The sequence below is a fragment of the Trachemys scripta genome, chromosome 9, assembly GCF_013100865.1.
Source record: "Trachemys scripta elegans isolate TJP31775 chromosome 9, CAS_Tse_1.0, whole genome shotgun sequence".
Taxonomy (NCBI): Eukaryota; Metazoa; Chordata; order Testudines; family Emydidae; genus Trachemys; species Trachemys scripta.
In genome coordinates, this window is record NC_048306.1 from 4,870,110 (window position 1) to 4,898,085 (window position 27,976).

The 27,976-nt window shown below is 48.6% G+C and overlaps 1 protein-coding gene across 4 annotated transcripts in view; it reads left to right on the top strand.

The window, feature by feature from the left end:
* FHL1 (four and a half LIM domains 1) overlaps nucleotides 1–27,976 on the top strand; it is a 52,706-nt gene that overhangs the window by 16,698 nt on the left and 8,032 nt on the right. Inside the window, exon 1 of one of the 4 annotated variants that reach the window (XM_034781352.1) lies at nucleotides 16,512–16,619. The exons of 2 other annotated variants lie outside the window; for them this stretch is intronic. In XM_034781352.1, the coding sequence (XP_034637243.1) occupies nucleotides 16,598–16,619 (22 nt within the window). In that variant the 5' untranslated portion in view covers nucleotides 16,512–16,597. Of the gene's footprint in view, nucleotides 1–16,511; nucleotides 16,620–19,181; nucleotides 19,207–27,976 lie in introns of those variants that run through there. One more of the 4 variants, XM_034781355.1, reaches the window with a different exon arrangement.

Sequence of the window (27,976 nt, forward strand, 5' to 3'; positions counted from 1 at the left end):
CCACCCCAGAGGACCCTTGTCCTCAGGTTTGTCCAGCGAGAGGCCGCTGGTGGCCAGGTTATGGGCTCCCACTGGACCGGGACCTCCAGTTGCATGGTCCATGCTGAGGCCTCTGCAGGGATGTTAATGCACACGAGGGTACGCACCGTGCGCACCCTGCTGACACACACTGAGTTTGTTAATGTGCTTTGATCTAGACCCGTTTCAAAGAGAATGACTTCGAAGCACATGAAGAAATGGCTCATGCGCGCAGGGTGCACATGGACAATCAGCGGGGTACATCACGCTCCACAAATCTTGCCAACCTAGACAACTGCCTAGCTTACCTATCCCTAGAGCAGCCTCTGGATGACTGACTAGTTCTCTATTTTAGCTCTTCTGCTGTTTCTTTCACCGACTGGAGGAGTCCATGGGCTTGACAGCTCAGAGCAGAGCATTGGCTTTGATATTTGAAGGAGATAGTCCTGTTATGTGCTTCTCCTCTGGAAATTGAGCCCCACACATGAGGTGAAGGCAGAAGAACTGGGTCCCTGGGATGGATGGTAGGTGTGCTTCACCCAGTGCACATAAAAGGTCAGATTTTTCTTCACTGGTTGCCCAAGTTTTGTTCTCCTCTGACTTGACGGACGCCCATGTATGTGATCCGTGAGCGCTGGGTTTTGCATTTTGGGGGCTGGGAGGGGAGGGCTGGAGCCAAGGGAGTTGCAAACTTTGCTTCATCTCCTTCCAAGAGAATGCTGACAGTCTCGCTACGGATGTAGGAATATCAGTGGGTTTCCTGGGCCTCGCAGTTTTTCTGTGGTGGGCGGGGTGTAGCCAGTAGTTTTTGGTTGGGAGCTAGAGGGGTTTTTAATAGAAAGATGAAGCATGAACTGTTTTGAAAAAAATGCTCTAAAATAAAATTTAAGCTAAAATTATTACTCGGGGTCAGAGTGCAGCGAAGGCACTTTTCAACACCCGGAGTCAAACTTGTGAAATGTTGGTTTGTTGTGTTAACATTTTCAGCTATAAAGAAGGCAAAAATATTCTCTCATTTTGTAATCCAGATTAGGGTAATGCTTTAATCTTATCGGGCAAATTAAATTTAGCAACGTCAAAAACTCTGGCACTCTGTGAAACTGCCATCTATGCCATGGTTTATCTACCACAGATCTAGGTACAATTTCCAAAACCGCGTAACTGCTGCAGCAATTTAAATCCGCATTTCAAAAGTCATTAAGTGCTTAGGAGCCTAAATCTTACTGAAAGGCAGGCTCCTAAGAATGCAAGTATGTTTTGGAAATGGCTCCTAAATCACTTGGACACTTTTGAAAATACCTTTTTTTCCTAGTGCTTTCTACTTTCTACTAAAAGTTCACATGCATTTTAACCCCTTTATTGGAAATTTAAACTTCAGCATTTCGCTCACTTAACATTGTCCTGTATCCTGTATTGGTCTGGGGATTGGTCGTGCTTTGAGCAGGGGGTTGGACTAGATGACCTCTTGAGGTCCCTTCCAGCCCTGATATTCTATGATTCTATGATTCTATATCGGGACTGTCCCTATAAGACATCTGGTTACCATACAGCTGGGTAAAGTGTGGGATAACCTTTGGGAAGGTTACAGTAGCAAGGGTCTGAATGCAAAAGAACAGCTGTAGGTCTGGGGCTCTTCAACACTGTAGCCAACAATTGCCAAGTGTCACACGATTGTGAAGATTGTGTTTCTGATTCCAGTTCCCATGTCCTATTCATCCAAGTACTCATGTGCATATGTTACATGTTTAGAGGTTTGTTTTTTAGCTAACAAGCACAGGGGTCTAAAAGCAGGTGAGCATATACTTAAACCACCATAAAAGGGAAAAGTTGTCGAGGGGATCTGAGCTGGCGTGAGATGATAGGAAGGTGTGATCAGCACTAGGAAAAAAAGGTATGTAGCTGGACTAGGAGACCTTTCTAAAGGTCTCAGCCGCTGGCAAGCAGCCCAGCTATGCAGCCCATTGCTACTGCAAGCATGCTTCATAAAAAATGTAGTGGTTTATGGCAGGCTTTTGCGATAATATGGTCTCCTCCGTGACTGTGCATGAAAACTTTTCAAAGCAGCCGTACTCCTTGTCATTGCAAACAAAAGCAGGTTATTTTTAAAATCTGTTCCTCTTCTGAACTAAAGGAGCCAGGAAATGAGTCTGCATCACGGTGCATTTGGCTTTTAACCCACAAGATGTCTTGCGTCTCTGCTGTTGTCCAAGTGATAATCCATAAGGGGAATTATAGGCATTTACCCTCCAGTGGTTGGAGGGTTGGGAATTCTTACAGGAACTCCCCCTCCACCCCCACCCCTGTCCAGGATAGAGACATTCAATACAAACGATGCTTGCTGAATTGCTCGCTGTTTGTTCTGCACACCCTTCCCTTTTGAAGTGAGGCTGTATTTCCCCTCAAGCTCTTGAAGCCCTGTGGCCTCCCGTTTTGGCTCATTCTCAACCCTTGTTGGGCAGTTGTTCTCCTGGTGAATGGGTCTGCACCTGGCTCCCTTCAGAGCCTCTCCTCACCATCACTGACTCTGCTGGAGGGATCAGTAAGGAGTGGGAAAGGCCCTCGGTCCTCCTGTACTGGCTCCAGAGCTCTCCATAGGTGCCAACTTTTACTTTTCCCCGGGGGAGGGGGTGCTTCATCCCTGCTCTGCCCAAGGCCCTGCCCACACTCTGCTTCTTCCCGCTCCCACTCCACCCCCTTCCCGAGACCCCCGCCTGCGCATTGCTCACCTCTCTCCACCCTCCCAGCTCCCGTTGGACTGGCATGAGAGACCCGGGCTTCAGACCCAGCATGGCAGCGTGTGGTGTTCCTGCTAACCACACGGAGGTGTGACAAGGCACTGGGAATTTATTTTGTTAGGTAATTTTCTGCGGGTATTAATAGAGTGAATGGGAAATAAAAACAATTCACCGGCAGCATTACCTCTCCAGAGTACATCCCCCACCATGGAGCCAGACAGCGCTATCACTAGCGTTTTTCAGAGGCTGTGGCTCTCAAGCGTTCTCATAGGGTGGACCCCGTCTTGTAAGGGAATGTGTGACTCATAGGCCACCTCTCTGCCCGCTCAGGACAACGCGGACCAGCTCCTCTCCTAGTGGCAGTGCCGGAACACCCCCATGGCGCCTACAGTACCTGCTCACGTGGTGGAGTGATGCCAAGGAAATATTCATGTACATTTAGCTTCTTTAATTGCAACTTGGGAGGAGCCAACAGCAGGTGATCAGGTCTCGGTGGACCCAGACCACAGCTTAGGAACCACTGGCTCAGATGATACCAGCCTAAAGGAAGTGTCTTCAGGCTGCATGTATGATTCATTGATTTGTATTCCAGTAAGGCCTAGGGCAACCGATCGTAGGCCAGGCCCTCATTGTCCTAGGCACTGTACAAACCCAGAGCAAGAAGATGGGCCCTGCCTCAAGGAGCGTAAAGTATAAGGATGAGATGAGATGAGAGATGCATACAGACAGATGGGGGGTACGAGGAAACAGTGAGACAATATTGGTCAGCATAATAGACGGCAGTCTCAGTACACCAGTGGCCTACCTGTTGTCAAGTTTTTTGAAGGCATCATAGCTTGTTTTTCCTGGTGCAGGAATCTTTGCACAGTTCTGTGGTAGAAAATCACGTTTTGTTGACTGGAGATAAGCTTTTGTGGCTCACTCACATACAGCAGTTAAATAATACAGTCGTTATCACTTCCAAGTCGGTAACAAAAGACTGAATTATCTCAGCTAAGCCGCTTAGCAAGCACCACTGAGTAGCACTGAGGTGTCAGTGCAGTCTGGAGAATGAGTTCAGTTAGTAATAACGAGTTATTCATGAAAATGAAATGCATGACCCGGTAGGCTGCTCTAGCGCTGGTAGAAATAAACACTGGTATTTCGGTTTAATTACTCGGTTTGGACAGCAACAAGTCCGGGGGGAATTGATATTTGATCTTGTTCTGTGTGCTCTAAGTTACCATCCGAACACCATGGAAATTAAGCCCCTGTGCTGGCTGTGTGACAAAGGGATTAGTGCCCTTCTTCAAGCTGTTACTAAATATTAGCCTGTCCTTTATCGTGAAAAAAGGAGACCGCCTAGTTCATTTCAAAACAAACTTCTCTCAAGTTAGAAATGAAAGCAGCCATATCCACCCAGGGAGTGACCTTTGTGTCTGATCCACCCAACTAGGTCCCACTAAGGTGGGCTTTGCAGCTATGTTTTTCCTTGTAAAGAATGCAGGACATACATGCTGACAATTGTTTAGGGCAACCAAAAATACACTGTCAACCCTCCAGGCTGATCCCTTTTGACTATCGGAGCAAAGATAGCCCAGGGGTACATATGGTGAGGCTTTGGGGCTGGTTATTTTTAATGTGGAGACATAACTTCCAGTCACCACTGCTACCTAACAACTGAAAATATAGTCATCAGAGGGCTAGCTGCCTTCGCCTTGCTTGTTCCATTGGGCCAGTTCCAGGCTGGCAGTACAGTACTCAAGTGCTGCTCCACTAAAGACCGTGGCGTGGGACCTACGTATGCCAGGTCTGAATAACAATAATTTATTATTGATATGGTGGTAGCAGCCCTGATGATAGACCAGAGCCCCAGCGTGCTAGACACTAGGCAAACACAGAACATAAAGATGGTCCCTGCCTATTGATTATTCACATAAGCCAGCAGGATTCGGCCCAGTACATGATAAAGTCCTTTTGTAAATTGTAACTGTACAGTGATAAGTATAATGAAGTACAAAGGGGTGTGTCTTGGGGAGCGGGAGGTGCCAAAAGCAGGGGGAGGCAGATGCTGTACTTCACAGATGCACCAGGCATATGATGCGGTGTTGAAATCAATGTAGATCTATGAGCCAAGAATGGTGGAGAATTCTGTCGTTAGACTGTGGTGCCTTTTCTAGCTTGGGGCTCTAAGGTCAGTGCAGTGACTCAGAGCAGTGCAATAGATCTGTGACATGCATCAGATCAACGGTACCAGCAGAACAGCATACAGTGCCCTCGCTCAGTTTATGTGACAATTACAAATGTAGCTGAAAAGCCTTCTACAGAGCCTCTGCTCTAAAGCCTGGGGACACTAGAGCTTCTCAGTGAAATGGTTGGAAAGCAATTTAACATTGGGAAAAACAGTGTATTTTCCCCTATCCTCATTCTGAGAAAAGACTAGACTGCGTTTGACATTTTCCAAAAATTATTCAGCCTGACGGAGGCACCCTTGGAAAATTTCAGCTCCAACGATTAAAATCTGGCAAAATTATATTAGCAACTCAAAATAGGGTTTTATAAATAGAAATGTCAGGCAACCCGAACTATCGGTAGCGCAGCCTGCTCCACCTGCAATAACCAGCCCTCTGCTGAACTCCGTTGGTCCCAGACTGATAAAACCAGAATGGATTTTAGAAACCTAGAAGTGGTTGTGTCCTTCACTTTGTAGAGGCCAAGGATTGAATGGGCATGGAGACTTCTCATCCCTAGAGCAGGTCTCTCCATGTCAGAGGTGACACAGCGTGGGGGAAACTTGCATGGTTCGCAATTCTTCTATGGAGAGAGTAATTGCGTCTTCAGAGCTCAGTTTAACCGGAAACCCCCCTAAGCCCAAAGTGTTATCCTACTCATGGAGGAAATATATGGGCAGGGCCGCCCAGCGGATTCAGGGGGCCTGGGGCAAAGCAATTTCAGGGGCCCCTTCCATAAAAAAAGTTACAATACTATAGAATACTATATACTCATGGGGGCCCCTGCAGGGCCTGGGGGAAATTGCCCCACTTGCCCCCCTCCCCCGGGCGGCCCTGTATATGGGCATAACCAACATCAGCAATTTGACCGCCTCGACCTTCATATGATCACACTCTGACCGGCTGGTGTGGTACAGGAGCAGCATTGTGTACTGACACATGGGTTTGTGAGGTTAGGAGAAGATGTAATCCCTGAATCTTATTGCACTGGTGTCAGTTCCCAAGGAAACTGACTTGCCCAGTTTTCTATTTGAATATAAATTCATATCTGAACTTCCTTCATTGACCCTTTCAGTGAACTGTATAAATCCACCAAAGGGAAAGCCTTATACAGCAGGCACACATGCTTATGAAAATTAACTGAATGCAGTTAAGAGTGTGGGGATGTGAATTGGGAGGCATGATAGATTAGTTCAATGACCGTTTCAGTAATAACATGTGTGGTGGGAGCACACGAGTGGTTCTGTGGCTGCATATCAAACCTGCTTCTCCGGTAGGAGATTCCCCTGGGGGTCGCCCTGCCAGGATCTGTGTGTTACTGGATTGACAGGGAGTCATGCCACTTTTGCTGATCCCGGAAGTTTTAATTTCCAAAGGTAAGTGGAGCTGGTGGCTGGGTCCAGGGGGACATGTAACTGATTAGTCCCTCAGCCCGTGGCTGGGTTTCATGAGCCTTCCACATGTTAATGCAGCTAAGACTCAATCAAGGATCCTTGTAATCTACTGCATTAGCTCTGCGAGGTGAGTCAGAATGGAGCATTGTCCCGGCCAAGCCGCAGGGCGCTGTGCTGCACTTGCCTGTTGCCTCTGCAGGAAGATATCTAACAATGAAGGGCACAGTCTGCAGGCACCAAGCTGTGCTGTGGTCACATCTCAGCAGAGTGGAGTTGGTTTAGTCAGGGGATGGGATAGCTCTAAGGAACACAGTGCAGGCGATACAGAAATTGGCTTTCTTCTCTCTGTCGTTTCAAAGCTGGTGCCTTGGCGTGGGGTTGGGGGTGCTGTGCTGCTGAATTTTTTGGGGTGAGATATAAAGCTTCAGTCCTGAGCACTGTGGTAATCAAATATCCCCTGGCACTTCTCTCAAGCAGAAAGTGTTAAATCCCATGTCTTGGTCAAACAGAAACTTAGGTACAGTAATTGCATCATTGGGGACCCCAAGTTGCTAAATGACTCTCGTTCAGATTTGCTCAGGTTACTAGTGAAAACATGACTTTTGGAACCCTGTGATCTGAAAGTCAAGCTGGGTTTTCTCTGCCTGGCCCATCATCCCCAGTAACAGATCTTCTGCAGGCCAGCCTCTATCCTGAGCTGCTTTGAACAAATCCACAGTGTATTACTCACTGGGGGGAGGGATAGCTCAGTGGTTTGAGCATTGGCCTGCTAAACCCAGCATTATGAGTTCAATCCTTGAGGGGGCCACTTAGAGATCTGGGGCAAAAATCAGTACTTGGTCCTGCTAGTGAAGGCAGGGGACTGGACTCAATAACCTTTTGAGGTCCCTTCCAGTTCTAGGTGATAGGTATATCTCCATATATTATTATTATTATTACTGTTTGCTACAGGGTTTGGTGGTGCCCTTGGGTGGCATGCAGGCACCCTGCCTGTCTGGGGCGCCGGAAGGCACAACCCCTCCTGCGGCTCCCCAGGACTCAGCGGGAGCATGCAACTACAGCCCTGGCAAGGGTTCAGCCTGCTGTCCCCTGTGAGCCCAGCCAGCTCCATGGTGTAGTGCAGAAGGAAGTGGAGTTGTAGTCCTGCCCTTCAGGGCTGTAGCCACTGTGGGACAGGGAGCCTGAGACGGGAGGACTCCTTTTACCCTTTCCTCCCATCCCTCGGTCAGTGCCGGGGCACATTCTGGGCTCTGGTTGTCATTAGAACAGGCCACGCTGGGCCTGCATGTTGTGAGGCGTGTCTGGCAGCGGGCATGTTACCAATGCTCGCGATTTTATTGCACTCTGTGACAGAGTGCCAGGAGTCGAGAGCTCCTTAAGGGACCAGCTATGCTCCCGGGAGTGGACTTCATTGGGAGATGGTGCTCAATGGCTTAATTAGGGTGGAGGCTGCTGAGCTAATGAGAATGATCAGCCCATCAGGACACAGGTAAAGGCAAGGAAGGAAGTGCAAGAGAAGAAGGCTGACCGGGGATACAGGGTGAGGAGAACTTTCTTCTTCCTCCCTGGAGAAGTTTATGTCCACTTGTATGTTGCTGTACAAGGCTGTCCTGATGGAGGGGACCTAATAAAGAACACCCTGGTGGTTCTCAACGTGAAGGCATCCAGCCTCTTTGTATCCAAAGGCAGAGAGGGGAGCCCTGTCACATGCTCTTATGTCACTCAGTGTTTTCCTTAAAAGCCCTGTCTCCCGGAGGCATTGGGTTAGGCAAGAATCGTGGCTTTCATTTGAAAAACGTAAGTTTCCAGGCCTCACGGTTGCAGAGAAAAGTTTGAAAAGGTGGTGTGAGTTTAAACTAAAGGCTCAGAAACCAGAAGGCAAATAAAAAGAACGCCACCTTTATTTATTTATTTTCAAATCTCATGATTTTTCAGTCAGTCTCATGATTTATTTAGGGTGGTGATTTGGGGTGATTTTTAAGGCTTGAGATTGACAATGCTGTGTCTGACGTACCCGAGTCCTGCAGGTGAATCCTCCTCACGCACCATCCTGCAGACTTACATCCTGAAGTGTAAAGGGTGCCCATAGGCACACAGCTAGTCCTGAATCTGTTCCAGACACAGTATCTGGCAAGCACTTTGCAGAGTTCCATTCTCAGTGCTCCAGAACTGGGCATTGAGGCTCATTAACTAACGATGCACTTTAAGCAATAAAAATAAACTATTTTAAAGCGTGTACTATACCGCAAACTCATCCTCACCACACCGACCATGAGCTGTACCAAGTGGCCTCGCTGGAGTGAGATGACCACTACTATTTGTTCTGTTTGAGTCTTTATAAAGAGCCACTGGAAAGACATAGTGGACTGGAAATCAAGAGAACTTGACTCTCTTGGTTCCACTGCTGACTTGGGGCCCGATGTGAAGAATTACATTAATGGGTGTTGGATCCAGCCTTGCTGTGTGACTCTGGGTAAGTCACTTAAATCAGAGACTTGCCTCTCGTTGCCTCGGTGTCCAGCTCTGAACACTAAGGGTAAAAATATAGCCCTTTGCCACAGGAGCATGTTCACGAGAGTTCACAATTCAAGCAGTTCCGTTTGAGATCCTTGAGTGGAAGGAAACAATGACAAAAATATCAAGATGATCAACTAAAAGGAAAATCTTACTGATCTTTCTGGGCTTTGTCTTATGTAGGCCTAGAGCCATGGGGCGGGTTGTGGGTGGTCCCAGGGATGGACAGTCCACCTGCTGCCCTGAGGAGAATTCTTAGGGGAGAAAAGTAACCGTAATACAAATGAACAGGTTTCAAATGCACTGTCTTACATGAGTGTTCTCAGTAACTACACATCCCTTGATTCAGGGTGGGTTTGCTGTAGTGTTTCCCTCCGCCCCACACATGCTCTGCTTTATTTGGGAAGCTGTCCTGGCTTTGGTTTTCTTCTCCAAGCCCGAAATAGAAAAGAGGGACTGAACAAAAACTTGGATGCACAAAGCAGCGTCTGATTTATAGCCCCCACCCGAATCTCTATGTCAGTCAGCTATCAGCAACCAGTCAAAGGTTTGCAATGTCCACAACAGGTGGAGCGAATGGGTGCCGGGCGGAAGGCGTGCTTGGAAAGGGCTTGGGAGCAGAGCAGGTGGTGGCATGGAAGTAAAATGGGACTATCTCCGCTGGCTGAGGGGCAGAGTCCTGACAATATTCCAGTGGAGTAAGACAGAGGGATAGATGTTACAGTTCCCCCTCTTTCCATGTTTGCTATTTTTCCACTTTCCACGCTCTATCCTTCCAATGTCCCGCTGGCCCATTCCATCCTTACTTCTAGTCACGTCCCATCCCAGTTCGGCTTCCCTCCCTTTTCCTTTGTTCTTACGTTTTTACTCTCCCCTCGCCCCAGTGCTTCAAGTAGTTTGAAAAAAGTGTGTGGGGGGGTCCTACCGTAATCCAGGAGTAGCAGATTGTTGGTGAACCAGCGCTTAAAGTGCGTCCCAGCAGTCCGGCTCAATTTTTACTGATTGATTTATTTTGCCGGCCCTTTGCAACCCCTCCTGCACCATCCCCTTTAAGCACGGAGTCTCCCACATTCATATCTAGGTTCTTAGATGGCATCTGACCCTATAGTCTTCCGGTACCTCCCCCAGATTTGGTTCTAAAAGCATTCCGTGACTGTCTTGGGTGCCTTCTGACTCACTTCACACAGCCGGCCACGCTCTGGATCTAGTGGGATTGGAGGCAAGGGAAGTGTCATGGTCTGATCATTGCCTTCTGCCATGGGAGGTGAAGCACACCTGTCCTGCAGATGTGAAGGAGCTGTAGTGTAGGGACGCTATCCTAGCTGGATGGAGTCTGAGGGATTCCAGATGGCTCAGAGGAAGAATGTAGTCTAACCCACAGACTGCTCTATTCGTGGTTTAGTACAGCTGTACAAACATCTGTACTGCAGCTGGCTTTGCTCCCAGGTGTCACCATGGTTTATGTATGGCTTTCTATGGCTGAACAGAGGGATAGCTCAGTGGTTTGAGCATTGGCTTGCTAAATGCAGGGTTGTGAGTTCAATCCTTGAGGGGACCATGTAGGGATCTGGGGCAAAATCAGTACTTGGTCCTGCTAGTGAAGGCAGAGGGCTGGACTCAATGACCTTTCAAGGTCCCTTCCAGCTCTAGGAGATAGAAAAATAGATGGCTGGGGTGGATAGCTAGGATTGAATCGGATTGAGTGCAGCATAGATAAGGTTTATAGTGCGCTGTGGAGGAGGCAAAGAAATGCAGTTTTTGCCTTTGCTGTATCATCCACAAGGTCTCCTGCAGCAGGACTCAGACTGGGTGGTTTTTGCCTGCTGAGTCTGCGCTGCCTCTGGTCTGTTACGGAGCCCAGTCCTCATTCTCAGGAAGAGTTTTCATGATACTTTGTGGCTAACACCACTCACAGCTGGATTGATCTGGCTTCTTCCATGTTGACCGCACATGGAGACACCACCATTGTGCCATGACCATGACAGGAGAAGGCTAGTTCTTGTGCTAGAGCCCCCGTCAGTCTGTTCACTGAGGCTCCAGAAGTGCTAGGTGTGTTTTGTGCCACACCCTTTGGAGTTGGGTGCATGTTCTCCTGGCTGGTGAAGGCCAGTGGGGAGGTGCTGGCTTCTCTTTTGGTGGGTTTTGGGGTAGGCACCGCATTGGCTGCTGGGGTGGATGGTCTTCTGCTAGAACTGGATGAGAACCGGGAAGGCGTCACTGCTGGTTCTGTGGGATCGGTCAGCCTCCTTTGTGGCTGCTGACCATGAGATTTTGTTAGGATGTTTGCAGTTCCTGGTAGGGCTGGGTAAGTTACTCTTGAGTGGTTCTGTTCAGCCCTTTCTGGGAGTCACCAAAAGGAAGTTTGGGGCAATTTTCCCTCCACTGTGGAAGTCCGTGTGGGGCACTGCAGAGGTTGGTTTTGTCCCTCCTCCTCCTCCTCCAGCTCAAGGCCATAGGAAGAGTCAGTCCGGACCCTTGGCTAGCAGTGAGCTCAACAGACTGATGACACTCAGTGTGTCCATCACATCCAAACTGGCTGGGACTGTGGAGGGAATCACCCAGCATTTGATGGCCTTGCAGAATGGGCGAGGGTGGGCTGGCTGTGAGAACTGTGCTGCTCCCCTCACCTTTTGGGTGGAGTTCAAGGGGGTGAGCTTATACATCCTAGACTGGTTTGGAGCCCGGTGACTGGGAGGTACCCCACTGACACAGCTGAGATTACCAGAGATGCCCTAGCTGGAGCTTCTTCCATTCGAGTGAGGGGGATAGGGTGACCAGACAGCAAATGTGAAAAATCGGGACAGGGGGTGGGGGGTAATAGGAGCCTATATAAGAAAAAGACCCAAAAGTCGGGACTGTCCCTATAAAATCGGGACATCTGGTCACCCTAGAGGGGGAGCTGCTGGCAGGGCGATTCCCATGAGGGCTCCATGACCCTGAGCACCCTTCCCTCTTCCGGAGCCCTGGTCCTTTCACCTTCCAGGCGTGCTGCAACGTTCATCTTTCACTGCAGCCGTAAAAGGGATGTGAGGGAAGGACTGAAAACTGAAGGGATGTTTCCCAGGAGATCTTTGGCTGAAAGATGTGTTTTCTCTTGTGGGCGAGTATAAACTGGCCTTTGTGGCACTGGCAATTTGAATAAAAACACTGCATTGATACATATTTTTGTTTCAGTTCTGAGAGTACATTTTGGGAGGCACCAAGCACTGTGCATGGGCCCCTGATACACTGAATAAAGAAGCATAATGTTAAGCACTAAATTCCCTCTTAAATGTTCACTGCCTGAAATGACAACCCTCGGGCACGTTTACTGCACCTGTCCTCTGCTGTCACAGATGATTCCAAATCAGGGGGCAGAATTCCAAAAACTAGCTGGAGCGAAGAGAAACGATTGTGGGGCAATATGCGATTGGAGGAGGCTGAATTTGTCCAGGAGTCCAAGCCATCAGTGTATCCTTATTTGTTTATCAGCCACTTCGCAGTAATTCTGTGTAGCGCAGTCAACATACACGGAGCATTAAAGTAAAACGTTACTCTGAAATGTAGGCATGATGTCCTGCCACCTCTCTATATTTATTGCTGCTCAGTTGTCTCTGATGATGGTGACTAATAGTTCATCAATGCCGGGCTATCTCCTGTCTCTATTTAAGTGGCTGTTTCTGTCATGTCGAGTGACAGATGGACATGTGAGAAGCCTGAAGCTGCTCAGGCCTTTTCTGGCAGGATGATTCAGGTCAAGAAAATACTCTGGAAAACACAATGTTGAATCACTCTTTATTCAGGTACATGACACGACCCCGTAATCCTGCTGCCTGCTCGACAGCCACCACGCTGATAAAAAGTTAACTTTGGGGGAATGTCTCTTTGAGTAACTCCTGTATTAGTTGAAAAAATAAAGAAATTTAGGACGAAACTACCAACGTTAAAAATGCCTAGGGGGCCCAGACAGCAAGTGTGAAAAATCAGGACAGGGGGTGGGGGGGGGTAATAGAAAAAGCCCCAAGTATCGGGACTGTCCCTATAAAATTGGGACATCTGATCACCCTAAAAATGCCACAGGTGCAGCTCAAATCCTCATCCTTGCACCAGCAGACCAGTGCCTAGTGCTACAGTTTTCAACTCTGCCTGAATTCAGCAAGACAGGATTAATACACAGAAGGAGAAAGAAGTGCCCAGGGCTGAAGGTGAACTCAGAACTCCTGTACCATGAATTCCGGCTCCTGATTGCTTTGGGGTGTAAGGACCTGCGTCCACTGCCCTTCGAAATGCTGCTGGTATTTGAGTCTTTGGCAGGATTGACAGGGAACGCAGGTTGGACTGGCTTCTCCGCTTTTCAGTGTAAACGCCAGTGTCTCCCTGGAGCTTAGTACAATGTGGCCTTCTGGGCTCTATCATAATATACATGACAATAATAATAACAATAATACCAGAAAGTACCAGAATAGCAGTAAATGAGGTGGAAAGGGGTCCTGGTGATCACTGGGGCGAAACACTGGTCTGGAGTGAAGTGTTAAATTGCCTAAGGCCCGCAGGGATCGTCTGGTCTAACCCCCTGCCAAGATGCAGGATTGGTTGTGTCTAAACCACCCAAGACAGGTGGCTCTGTCCAGCCTCCTTTTGAAAACCTCCAGTGAAGGAGCTTCCACAGTCTCCTGAGGCGTCTGTTCCATTGTCCTGCTGTTCTTACAGTTCGGAAGTGTTTCCTGAGATTTAATCTATATCTGCTGTGCTGTCATTTGAACCCTTGTCCTGCCCTCTGTGGCAAGAGGGAACAACCTTTCTCCATCTTTTTTATGGCAGCTTTTCAAGTATTTGAAGACGGCTATCGCGTCCCCCCTCAACCTCCTCTTTTCCAGCTAAACATAGCCAGTTCCTGCAGCCTTTGCTCGTATGGCTTGCATTCCATCCCATTGATCATCTTTGTCGCTTGCCTCTGGCCAATTTCTCCACATCCTTTCTATACATTGGTGACCAAAATTAGACACCGAACTCCAGGTTAGGCCTGACCAGCACCAAATAGAGCTGTGATTTGCATGCTATGCCTCTGTTAAGGCAACCTAAAATTGCATTTGCTTTTTTTGCAACAGCATTGCATTGCTGACTCATGTTGAGTGCTCCACCACAACACCCAGATCCTTCTCAGCAGTGCTGCTGCCAAGCCGGTTATCCCCCATTCTGTATTTGTGCATTTGATATTTCTTCCCTCAGCGTAGCCCCTTACGTTTGTCTTTGTTGAATTTCATGTTGTTGTCTCTAGCCCAGTTATACTAGGACTACCAACGAGGGAAACAGCTATGCCACCACCTCTAGAGTGAGGGAGCTGTGCTCCAGACCATGTTGTTCTGTATTGTGCCACATAAGAGGCAACACATTGGGGGAGGGGTCATGTGGGGTCACGTCTCCCCTCCCCCCCCAGATTTGCTGCTTGGTTTGTATTGAGCATACTTTGCCCCCCCCCACATCCCCAAGTATCGGTAGGCATGGGCCGTCTCTGTGCCACATGGTGATAACCTTACATTTAGGGGCTTACTATTATACACTGTTGCAAACTACACTCCTGGGATGAAATCCTATGGCCTGTTGAAGTGAATGGCAAAACTCCCATTGACTTCAGTGGGGCCAGGATTCCACCCATTCTGTTCTCCGAACCTCTGCCTGTCTCTTTCTCCCTGTTTCTCCTCTTCTCCCTCTCCATTGTGTGTGTGTCTCTGGGTGCGAAATACTCTCACACCCTCACAGTCTCTCTCGCTAGTATACCCACAGAACACTTCCGTGTGTACATAATGCTTGTCCCATCCCATTCATGAATCTCTTCACGCCCATTGAAATGCAGCCATCTCTGGGGTGGAACGTGATAGCTGTTTAACATTGCACAGGAATGTTACACAGCTCTTTAGGCCAGGAAGTGAAGAATACCAAATCTGTTTGAAATTACAGAGGATATTTTAGGGAGGCTATAATTACTCAAGCTGGAATGTGGCAAGAACCACCAGCACTCACATACCCTATGGGGAGTGGTATGCCAGAGAGTTACTAAAACAGTAATAAGAATGGTTATCCATGTGAACACCACACACCTTGCCAAAACAATCTGTCTGTATACTGTTTATATAGAAGGAGACCGGCTCAGTTAAAAATGCCAATTGTTCTGATTCCCACGGCGTCGTGAACCACAAGAACAATTTGCTAGAGTTTGATATGTTGACTGGGAGAATTTTCTTAGCCAGAGCATTTTAGTTTCTTATGGACAATCTGCTGGATCAACAATAAGTGGATCCACTCTTCTTGCCATTCTGGAAATGAATGTTTTCAAACCTGGTCATTTCAAGCAATCCGATGAAACTTTTAGACGTAAATGACAGTTGTGAAGAAGTTTCAGAGTAGCAGCCGTGTTAGTCTGTATCCGCAAAAAGAAGAACAGGAGTACTTGTGGCACCTTAGAGACTAACACATTTAGTTGTGAAGAAGGCTGGTTATGGTACTGTATCTTTGCAGCCTGGAAGCTCCCGGCAGAGGAGAGCTGACTGGTGTGACTATTGTAGGCATCAGTGTGGTGCTTGGCCAACCTTCCTGTAGTTAAAATAGGAGACTTTCCAGATATTTGCAGCACACCTAACAATCCCGGCAATGATACTTAGCACTTTCTAGTCCAATTGCTGTGCAAAGTGCAGGGGCCACAGAGATGGGCCTTGTTGAAAAGAATTGCCATGTTAGCTCCCTGATACTCACAGCTCCCTCTGAGTAGGTGAGAGGGGAAAGTTGAGCTTGAGAGGTTAACAGACTTTCCCACGGCCCCGCAGTCAGTCAGTGTCATAAACAGGATTAGAATTCAGGAGTTCCTGGCTTCCAGCCCCGAGCTCAGACCACTGATCACCCTGTCTGTCTGCCATGCCTGGAAAGAAACAGCTGTTCCTGTGGTGTTCGGGCCTCTGCTAATGTAGCTTCCTGCCACTTCCCACTGTAAACTAGTGGGTAATACTTGAGAAATGGGGCTTATTATAAAGACAGTAGCAGGCCAGCCTCAGCTGTGGTTATGAAAACTAATTGCATTAAGTTATGCAGGATTTTAAATACCAGAAGTAAATCTTCAGTGCATGTAAATTCCCCCTTTTTGTGCCCTATTCACTGTTAAGGGGCCTTGGGTTCTGGCATGCCTAACTGTGGTTTCCCCCCTCGACCTAGCAGAGCTAATGGGGATCTACGAACGGCATTTTTAACTAATTCTGTTTTTTTAGCTGGCCCTTTAATATTTTGCAGTCAGCCTATTTTTTTTTTTTTTAAATAAAGAACAACTCAGAATTAGTATAACTGAGACAGCACGGCCCCAAACCGTTTGGGTCTGTACATTAGGTTAACATGTTCTAACAGTTGTAAGCTATTTCTAAAGCCAAGGCCAAATTGTACTTTAGCAGAGAGGTCAAGTTCCTATAGTGCTTCTCTGCCTTTAAAACTAATTTGGATGCTGAAGTAGTGGTGCAGGTATTTATATGTTGTTTATGGTACTTTCACCAGATCCTATTCTTCTCCCTTGGATCACCTAAAATGGTAAGAGTTTTTGACTGGGATTAATCTGTGATCTCTGGGGAGGGGACAACTGCGGGTGGGTCTTTCTGTATTAATAGCCTCCCCTTAAATGTATGTTATCAAACGAGACACATTCTTATCAGCCGAGAAACTCTTGAACTCAGTTGTCTAAGGGGCTGCCTGTGAATTTGTTCCCGTAATAATGGCTTACCACAGACATTCAGGTAAAATGGAAATATCATAGGCTATTTAATAAGTGCCAGTCCTGTGTTTAAAATACCTTTATATTGTGCAACTTGTTTTGGTAGCAGGATATTGTATCATAACAGTGATTCTTTATTTAGTACATTCTTAGTGGTTTGAACAATTGGCAAGCTGTAATTAATGATAACCATTTAGGATTGCAACAATAGACGTTATTACACTGTGTAGCCAAAGATATTGTTGATTAAGCTCTTTTGAAATGGTTTTAAATAGTAAATGCTTTGCTATACAGTACAGTGGGCAGCCTGCGGTTCGACTGTGATTTTAGGAAAGCTATCAAATGATCCCCAAATGTGGGGCGGGAGGGAGGGGAATGGCTTGTGGATATTAACTATGGAATGTGCTGGCTTTGGCATTATCATTGGTAGTAGGGGAAATGTACAGCAGCGGAGAATGGAGGGAGGTAGAGAATATAACCACAGATGGGTTGCTACACTTTAGGGGAAGGATTGTGGTTACTTCGCATTTCTTCTCTGTGTTAGTGGTAGCCTCCTTGATCAAACAGAGAGACCCTCTGCAGTAGCCAGAAAGAGTAGGGTTCTCGCTCCCAGGTACACTGATGGGAGTTAAGCAAGTACGTTTAGTGTGTACCCCTTAGCACACACATATTTCATGGCTTACAGCCTGAGGTGAGGAGCTCACTGAAAATGCCCTACCTAAACCGGCTGGCCGCTGTTTGGGATTTTGATGGGTGTTAGACATTTTAATAATTTGGTCAATTTCCTCAAGTTAACTGATTTTTTTTAATGGTCCAGTGCATTGTTACAGCCACAGTCTAAAGATGACAACTGCTTTTACCATTCTGACTCTCATCGCAAGTGGCTCGGCTCTGGGAATATATTGTATTCTGTTAGTAGCCCAGCTCCTGCTGACACCAATCTGAACTGCACACATGGAACAAATCGAGTTCACGGCCCTTTAAGAGTTAATTCGATGAGAATATAAGATCCTTTCAAACTTAGAGGGGAAAGGTATGGAATGTAGCCCAGCTCATGCCCAGAGTCTCAGCTGTCCTTTGTGTAGTACGTGTACAATATTCCTACAGAGCGAAGTATTGGTACTTCGGATTTTTTATACTAAAGTAAAAATTAATGTAGGTGGCATCACTTTGAGCACCTCTGAGTTAACAGAGCCACTTGTTTCATTTAGATTTTAGCAAGACATTTATATTTTGTTAACTAGCAATTTATTATTAAAACACACACTCAATAGTGAAGACAGTTCCAAGTATGCCACATGTGTTACTATATGGTAGGTTCTTCTTACTGGTCTTGTGGACGAGAGACATTGGTGTGGGATTCAGGAGATCTGGCGTCAATTTTCTGCTCTGCCACAGATTCCCCGCATGACTGTGATCAAGCGGCTTAGGTCCTGATCCTGTAAGTGCTTGTGCATGTCAGGAGCCCCATTAACTTCAGTGGGGCTTCTCACATGTCCAAAGTTAAGAGTTTGCAGGGTTATGGCCTCAGTGACTCTGCCTCAGATCCCCATCTGTAAACCTGGGTTACTAGCACTTCCCTACCTCAGAGAGGTGTTGTGAGGGACCAATGTTATACCTGTGAGGTGCTCAGATCCTGTGGTGATGGGGCTGCATAGATATTGCAATTTGCGTGAGGAACTTGCAGTAGCCCATGTCTTAATAAAAGCACCTCTTGTTTATCAACATAGTAGCTTGTAGAGTGTGCTGGGTGAGAACACACACACACACACACACACACACAAGCTTTGAAATGGAAGAACGCTGCTTTTGGCTAATCTCCTTGCACAAATGAACCTTAAGTGCTTCTTTTCTCTCTCTTTCCGGTTTGCCAGGGGTCCGTACCACCAGCCCGCAATCCCCTTTTACAAGAGGAGCTATTAACTTCATGCCTCATGACCGATGAAGGGAAGGGTCCTTCCTTTCAAGTGTATTCTTTTGGCACCTTTGCGGTTCATAGCAAACCAGATGGCATTGCATGAAGGGATTCAGAGTACAGTAGCTGAGATCCTACACCAGGGACCAGATCCTCAGCTGCCGTACCTCAGCCTGGCCCCATTGCCGTCATTGAAGCTGCACTGATTGACACTAGCATTGAAAGAAAACATCCTTAGCAGCCAGAGAATACTGTTTGCAGTGTTGTTATAGCGGTGTTGGTCCCAGGCAGGTCAGGTAATATCCTTTATTGGACCAGCTGCTGTTGTGGAAGCTTTTGAGTTTCACAGAGCTCTTCTTCAGCCTCCTGTGAGAGCCTCAAGTAATAACAGGAGTCCAAGATATCCAGTGACACCTGTAATCCCCTTCTTGTTACTCTTCCAAGAGCTCAGACTTCACTGGGAGCAGCAGCACCGATTTTCCTAAAGCAGCTCCAGAAACTAACCCCGTCTTAAGCTAGGTATTGAGTTCCCAGCAGTTCTGGCAATGCAATGCCCAGCCCTCACTCCCTGGTGAGCTGGGCTACTGTTACTGAAGAGCTCTGTGAAGCTTGAAAACTTGCCTCTTCCATCAACAGAAGTTGGCAATAAAAGAACCGAGACTATGTCTGTAATGTATCAACATACCCAGAGAAGGTTAGTAGGTTAAGGTCTCATCTTCCTTCCTAAGTGGCAAACAGGTTAATAAAGTTTAAGCGCAGTTTCCCTATTCATTTTTACAGCCCAACCTTTGAGTTCCTGTCTAAAGCTTTATCGCATGTGTACATGCTCCCTGGAGACATTAACACACCTCCCATGCTAAGTGCTCTGCTTATCGGTTATGCTTAAGTTTCATCTGTTAAATGTGGTCTGCAAATCATTGCTATGACGTGTTGCTTTATATAGCCAGACTGAATTCCAGGTAATCAAGCTGGAGGCCAGGAAAGCCAGGAAAACGAATGTTCTTATGTTTGGGGGGAGAGAGAGGGCCTTGCAGAAGGGTTTAGAAATTAATGTTCACAGAGAGAAGTTGATTACTCAGCCCTGGATATTGTGTATTGCTCGCAGATAGAGCTTGTTTATTTGTAGGACTGCAATCGTCCTTGCACCCCATTTCAAACGACGTTGTAAGTAATGCTTTTTGGCGTTGTTTCCTTTGGAGGGAACGTATTAAGAAATACAGAGCTGTTTACTGTATTGTAGAATTATTGCTGATGATAAAGCCAAACAGAAAGCTCACCCTGGAAGCTGAGGCATGCTTAGCACAGTGACCAGGGCTGGCTCCAGGCACCATCTTACCAAGCAAGTGCTTGGGGCGGCCACTTCTGAGAGGGGCGGCACATCCAGCTGTTCGGCGGCAATTCGGCGGACGGTCCCTCACTCCTGCTCGGAGCGAAGGACCTTCCGCCGAATTGCCACCGCAGATTGTGATCACAGCTTTTTTTGTTTTGTTTTGTTTTTGTTTTTATTTGTTTGGCTGCTTGGGGCGGCCAAAACCCTGGAGCTGGCCCTGACAGTGACAGTGCCCAAGACGTTCTAGAGGGTGAAAAGGATTGGTGTGTATGAAATGAGGGGTGGCGGTGGAAAAGGAGCAGATGCTCTTTTTGCACAATCAGCTAATTGGCACCTTTTTGGTCAGGTGGATTTACAGCTGAATTGTAACTTGTTTTCACATCAATTTGCTGACATGTGAGAAGGTCATTGGTGTGGCCTGCTGCCCCGCAGCGGTAGCCCAGCTCACCAGGGAGTGAGGGCTCGGCATTGCATTGCCAGAGCTGCTGGGAACTCAATACCTAGCTTAAGACGGGGTTAGTTTCTGGAGCTGCTTTAGGAAAATCGTTGCTGCTGCTCCCAGTGAAGTCTGAGCTCTTGGAAGAGTAACAAAAGGGGGATTACAGGTGTCACTGGATATCTTGGACTCTTGTTATTACTTGAGGCTCTCAAGGGAGTTTGAGGAGTTGGCAGGTAGTGTAGCAAATCCTCTTCTGGCAGTTCACACCCCCACACGTCTACACATAGCTTATCCCTCCCCTCATGGAGATCAGCCCAGGTGGGAAAGTCATTCAAGTCAGGTTTCAGAGAAGCAGCCGGGTGAATCTGTATCCGCAAAAAGAACAGGAGTCCTTGTGGCACCTTAGAGACTAACAAATTTATTTGAGCATAAGCTTTCGTGGGCTACAGCCCACTTCATCGGATGAATGCAGTGGAAAATACAGTAGGAAGATATATATATACACAGAGAACATGAAACAGTGGGTGTTACCATACACACTCTAATGAGAGTGCCTGTTTCCCAATCAGTATTTTCTTGCCTCAGCGATTGGTTTATATGTAAAGCTGAAGGAAAATATGGATTGCAAGATATTCTGACAATGCGTGTGTGATACTTCTGAAGTTAAACAATGCTGCTCAAACCCCCTTCAGCTAGACACCATGGTCAGGAAAAAATTAGCTTGTAGAACAGTTGCATCCCAAGAAGACACGTTCGAGGTTATTTCAAGCTAGAACATATTTGGGGTCGGGAAGGAATTTTCCTCCAGGGCAGATTGGCAGAGGCCCTGGGGGTTTTTCGCCTTCCTCTGCAGAGTGGGGCATGGGTCACTTGCTGGAAGATTCTCTGCACTTTGAAGTCTTTAAACCATGATTTGAGGACTTCAATGGCTCAGACACAGGTTTGATACAGGCGTGGGTGGGTGAGATTCTGTGGCCTGCATTGTGCAGGAGGTCAGACTAGACGATCATAATGGTCCCTTCTGACCTTAAAGTCTATGAGTCTATGAACACGTGCACCACACTGTCTTGCTCTTGAAGTATGTACTGCGCCTGTGACGTTATTGTATCCTGTGATTAGTGCTTGCTTTGACGTGTGGAGAGCTACTTTGCATTGCTATAGGATATGTGTTGCCCTGGCATTGGTCCATACTGTACACTGGAGAGCCGCTGAGCAACTTGTGTAATGCAACTCTGTGAAGCTGTGCGCTGAAATAAAGACAGGTGAAGGAAGACAGAGACCAGGAGAGGAGGGAATCCTGGTATTTCCCTACATCCAGCCTGGGGTTTGCGATCGATGACATGGGATTACTTTCCAGACAACAGGGTCAGGGTTGAAGTCCCTGGAAGTTCGGGCACCTTTAATGGTGGGGATTGTAATGGGGCAAGTGACTAAGGGGATACAAATCTCTCTTCTCCAAAATACTGAACTGCTGTGGCTGCTGCCGAGTCTCCAGTCGAGTACTGGGTGGAGGGGAGTGGGGGGTGTCAGGTCATCCATGCTGTGGCATTGTGCCTCCTCCCTGAGCCCGCCAGCTCCGTGGCAGCCTAGGAGCCATGCTACTGGGGACTCCCTCGGTCCACAGTGGCCCCTGGGGAATGGGGACTCGGTGGGAAAGGTCATACGGCCTCAGGATCGGCCCAGTTCCACACAGAGAGGCTCTGCAGAGGTGCCTGGGTTTCTTTCTGTGTATGTGTATGTGTGTGTGTGTGCGCGCATACGCCTGTGCACAGGGGATGTGCTCCATATGTGGGTTGGGGGATGGCTGGGAATGCTCCAGGCCATAAATAGTCCCTCGGTTTACAAAAAACAGAACCTCTGGTAGCTAGACTCTGGCAGGAGTTGTGTGCTGGTGCCTTTGCTTTTGTGTGCCAGGACTAGCTGGTGCCGTGTGTGTCGTTTGCAGACACTAAAGCTGGGACGGGAGCATTGTTGTCTGTTGTTAGTACATGATGCAGTAAGGTTCAGCGACGCGGTTGCAAGGAAGGGCCATAGGTTTGTAGTTATGTGGTCTTGCTCAAGGGGATCATAAAACTAAGATCAAGAAATGATCGAATGCTGCCTGCCCTGGACTGCACTTAATTCAATTTCTTTCAAATAAATCCTGTTCGGCTGACAAGGCCGCACATAGTTGGCCATTGTCAACATAGTTCCCATATTTCTCATCGGTTTACAAGTTTCGGTTTGGCTCCGTGCCAGGATGTGCATGGGCTCGACGCTGCATTGCCAGCAGGAGTTCGCTGTCCCGCTGACCTTGGCAAGGCAGTGTTTCCAGCCAGGAAAACGGGCCTTGCTCCCAATAAAAAGCTGTTCGCCCAGCTACGTGGGCTTTATTTTATGAAAATGGAAAGAGAACAGAGACGGGGGAAGCTCTCTTGTAATCGCTGCCACTGGCTCCCTGTGCAGCGCCCATCTCTCGGTGTGCATCAGCTCCCCTCCCCTCTCAAACAAGGGAGGGGACTGTCTGATGGGAATTCTCGGAGCGCGCCGCGCATGCGTCATGTGTGTTCTACGTTAGTCAGGGGGGTTGCACAGATGGGACTGGGAGCAGGATGTTACCCAAAGCTGGAGGAGCCCAGAAACCAAATAGGAGACAAAAAGGAGGTTTCTCCCTCTTGAAAACCTAGGCCGCACGAGTGAGTGCGAGCCCACCCCCTCCGCCTCCTACGTTTATATTTCAATGTGTTAATAACATCAGAAGAAATTGAATCCAGTGTGACCCGATGACCACCTACATGAATGTGCGGCCTGAGCAGGGAGCATCAGGCAAGGATGAAGGAAACAGCAGGTTCACTCCAGAGAGGCCCCTCCGGAGCTTGGCAGCCAAGGAGCGTTCCTTTCAACGCTGCTCTGTCTCCTTTGGTGAGAAAAGTAACTTTTGCTGCTGGTTGGTTTGTAGTTAATGAGACACAACAGACCAACCGACCTGCTGGTGTTAAGCTGATGTTGATGGCTAGGGCCTGCTCCTGCTCCCACCGAAACCAAAGGCAATGCTCCCATTGACCTCGGTAGACTAGGATTCAAGCCCTTAGCTTGTCATTTCTGATAGTGCAATTAGTGGAAAATTACCAGTCACTTGGGACTGGCGAGTGGCCAGAGAGAAAGGGGCACAAACAAGTCCTCTAGCTGTCAAAACACCGTCATCTGCTGCCCTCAGAGCACTTCAGCAATAAATAGCAAGGGTCAAAGTGACCGCTGCTGCCTGATTGCCATGGAAACTCCACTGCCTTGAAGGCTTGCACCAATCCGAGAGGTTTGCCTACCTTTTCTGCCCCCACCTAGTCCTGCCCCCTCCCTGTGGGCCCAGTCTGTGACCCAGAATAGGAGCAAAGACGCCATAAGGGAAACTGGGTCTGTCCCAGTTCCTGCACATGGCACTGAATTTCATGAGGGATAAGGCAGGCTGTGCATCCAAAAACATCAGCCAAAGCCCAATCGCTGTTTTTTCAAAGGGTAACTGCAGCTCGGAAGGTCTGACACTACACCGCAGTAGTAGAAGGCTGCAGAGCTCACCCCAGTAATAGCAGCCAATGCATTTGCCTTGCACTGTTGCAGTTTCTTTGAATTGATGCACATTATGTGTAACCCTATCCTACTTGAATTGGTTCCGTAGATGACCTGTGGCAGAACTGGTACTGGGAGCGCTAGTGTAAACTTCTAGTATTGGGTGCCTTTTTCTTCAAAGAGGTAATTTCAGAGTATGGTAAATTAGCAGGCTCAAAGCTTGAATCTCTTAAGGGTTTCTAGGGTGCCCACCACCATTGTATGTAAGGGCTTCCCAGGCAAAGTAGAGCTGCATAGTGGGGTCCCTAAGGGTCTGTCTACACTGCATATAGGAGCCAGCCTCCCAGCCCAGGTCCAGGGACGTGCGCTAGCAGGGGTCATGCTAGTGTGCTGTAGATGTTGCCTTGACATTGTGGCTTGGGCTGGAGCTTGGGCTGTCAAGCCCCTCCTTCCCTTTCCCCCTCCCCAGACCCAAGAGCCCAAGCTCCAACCCAAGCCATAGTGAGTGTGAGTTCTGCTAGCACCAGTCTGAGGATCCGGCCTGGGAGGCTTGCTCCTAGATGCGGTGTAGACATTCCCTAATGAACTTCATGGAGTCTCTCTTCCCTGGTAAGAACCTAGGAATAATCAGGCTGGATCAGACCTGGGGGCCATCTAATCCAGTATCCCATCTCCAGCAGGGCCCAGGTGCTCAGAGGAAGGTGCGAGACGCTCTGCCTCCCAGGTTAGGGCTCAGTTTAGGTCTTTAATTTAGGATCTGATCCATGTCAGGGCATATTTACAAGGAGGCGCCACTTGGGATGTACATCCATCATTTCCCTTTTCCCTCTGCTGTCTGTCTGGGGGATGGTGGCAAAGCTTTCTCAAAGAAGGGGATTTCGCCACAGGCCCTCAACCTGCTCTGATTCTGAATCAGTCCAACTTCCTCTGTCCTCCCGCCACCAAGAACACTGTGTCTGGCCCTCACGTGTCTCCTAGGGCCTTTGAAAGAGGCATTGGCCCAGAGGGCATGGATGGAGCTGCAATGACTGACGTCCTGGCTGTGATGCCCGAGAAAGTGCCTTGACCTGCCAACACAGGCAGAGTGGGAACCACCACCAGAGGGGTTGCAGCACAAGGGTAATATGCTCCAGGTGGCTTTTCCCATGGAGGAGGCAAGCAGCCACATTTTGCAGTAGCTGGAGCCTGTGCGTTGCAGCCACATTCAGCCCCAGCTGGCGTGAGCTCTGGAAGGGATGAACATGAGCCCCGCAGTGGCCAGGTTCTTGCCTGGCAGGAAGGGGCAGTTTCCAAGGACCCTGGAGCTGGAAGACCATTTATGCTACTTGGCCTTCCCAGGTTTAGGGCTCAGTCCTGCAGATGCTGAGCACCGTAGCCCTGATCCAGCGAAGCTCTTGCTTTAACCTCAGGTGTAGCATGTGCCAAAATGCTTTGCTGAATCGTGGCCAGCGTGAGCAGCACGCTGCAGGATCAAGTCCCCAGCCAAGAACTGAGCAGGCCCCGGAGGCTTTGCACCATAAGGTCGATGAGTGGCAGCTGCCTTTGATGGAAGCGGGGGAGGGAATGACGCAGCGTCCCAGCTCGTTCTGTGAAGCGTTTCTCTCTTGCAGCTAGATTACAGGGGGCTTGTTTGGGTTTCATTTGAGCCGCCTGCTCTTCGCCTAGCTGCTGGGCTCTTGCAGGCCTCACGACATCCTTGTGATGGTCGGTGGCAACTGTGGAAAGGCGAGATATAGCTGGGTGTAGCTGGCAGTGGAGCCCGGGCACCTGGCTCTCTCTGTGGACTGGTGGATAATAGAGGGGGAATAAGACAGGGCCCTGGAGACTCAGCAGAAGGCGCCTTCCTTGGGGGGGGGGGGCTGAGCTGGGCATTGCGCCAGAGTCTCAGGCGAGGGGCCTAGCCCCTGGGCCATCCGTACTTCCAAAGGGCTTCTGGAGCCCCATCCTGAGTAACGTGGCTGAACTCCATGGGGGGGGGGGGTTAGTGCCACGTGCTCGGGCGTAGCATTTTTCTCTATTTTTCCCCTGTAGCATGCTCTTCATGGCCCCTGAAAAGCCAGCATGTGGGGAGCTGAAGAGGCAGTGAGCACAGGCTTCGGCAACAACAACAGGAAGCGTTTACGTTGTCTAATCTAATTCTGTTTTCCTGCCGCCCCCCCCGCTTTAGGGCTATCAAGAGCCAATAATTGAATTTCCTCTTGGCGTTGTCTGTTGACAGGACTCAGCCTCATCTCTCTGCCCAGCTATTGCCAAGGAGGAAAGTTCTTGTTTACTTCACACTTTCATTACAGTATGCTGAAAAAACACTGCTGAGTGTAACTGAGGGAAGCAGCCCGTCAGGATAAATTAGCAAAGACTGTTTTACGTCCCCATGGTCAGAAGACTAATTGTTTTGCAAGGAATTTTCACATACACCCCTGCTGACCCTGGACACATGACTACAGGGAGTCAGTGCAGATGCTTATATGCCATGGTGACAGAAACCTTCCCTGGCTCCTACCTGTGGATAAGTATAGGGAACAGGAACACACGTTGTCCTTGGGGTATTGAGCAGGGACCCACCAGCCAGGGTTGGACATCTATGGTGGGTGAGCCCTGACTCCCAGCCAAGGTGCAACTCAGCTGGCAAACGTTACTTCCAGTGGAAAATTCTACTGTCATGAGAGCATCACATCTGACTCCTGCAAGTCTGGGGCCAGGGTCAAAATGTAAGCTAGCAGCCAGATTTCTATTGCTGGATCCCTGTAAGGACAGAGAGGAAGCAGTCACACGTTAGCAGAGCCATGTTTCCTTTACTTGGGGGCAATTTCTCGCTCATTTTTTCTTCATGTTAAACCTAAGACCAATGCAGGGTGCAGCTGGAAACATACTCAAGTACCCCTTGCTCAAGTCCTCACTGAAATAATGACAGAGTCAGGAATTAACAGATTGCCTGACTCCTGCTTCTGTGTCTTAATGCCAGGCCATCCTACCTCTCACACATCCCAGCCAGTTCCTGGAGGGTGATATAAAACGTAGGAGGGGGATGATCAAGGTGTTTTTTTCTCTCACTTTTTATTGTTAAATTGTGAAGAACTCCTTGAATTCTTAAATTACCAGGTACAAGCTGTAGAAATCAATCTGTGTATGTTCGGGTTACTGTGAGTGAAGTACCTTTCTTTTATTGGCTTAAACTTAGTCCCCCTCCTCCCTCCGTTCCCTGCTCCCCAAAGATCAAATATAAAACTGAAGTTTTTGGATTCTGCTCCCACTGGCAAAATTCAAATTTTGGAGCAGAGGCACACAGTGGCAGATTAGCCACATGTCGGTGTGCAGGGGCCCTAGGCGGGTGCAGGGCGGGGAAGCCCCCATGCCCCGTCCCTGGCAGAAGCTGTGGGATAGGGGAAGCCCCGCAGAGCACCCCCCTCCTGACTCTGGTTCCCTGCAAAATTGTGTGTGGGGGGGTGGTGGCAGAGGCAGCCCCAGCACCTGGACCCCTCCTGCAGCCCTAGGCCTGGAGGAGCTCTCACTCCCTGCTGTGGCATGGGGACAGAGCTTTTCCAGGCTTGGGGCTGCAGTGGGGTGGGGGCGGGGGAGTGTAGAAAAGATCAAACGGGTTGTGGGGTGGGCGGAATGGTGTGTGGGGGGGAACCCTGCATGGAACAGGGCCAGGCCCCGGTGAAGGGGCATAAAGGGTGGAGCCACAGGTGGAAGGGGCGGAATGGAGGCGGGACTGCAGGTGGAAGGGCCCCCCGCCACTTGCTGTGGCCTAGTGCCCCAGGAAATCTTAATCTGCCCCTGTGTGCAAGCCCATCAGTAACAATGGAGGGGGTATCAGTCGCTCCTTGATGCAGTAGGGCACATTGGCCTGCTTGTGAAGGTATCAAACATCTCACAGGCAGGGTATGAGATGCCCTCTGGTGGTAACAGAGGGTAAGTGTGCCAGTGTTCCCTCAAGAACCCTGTAGCTGTGATAGGAATAAAGTGTAAGTGTGTGTGTGTTGTTCCTGAGTCGCAAGACCTTACCCTGACTGCATAGATACACGTGCACACACCTACACAATTTTCAACCTGCCATCACCAGGGAGGCAGATGATGTCAGTGAACATGGCTGTGGCCCAAAGGGACAGGCAAGGGAAAAACGGTGACGATATAGAGGCAGCTCTGAGTCTA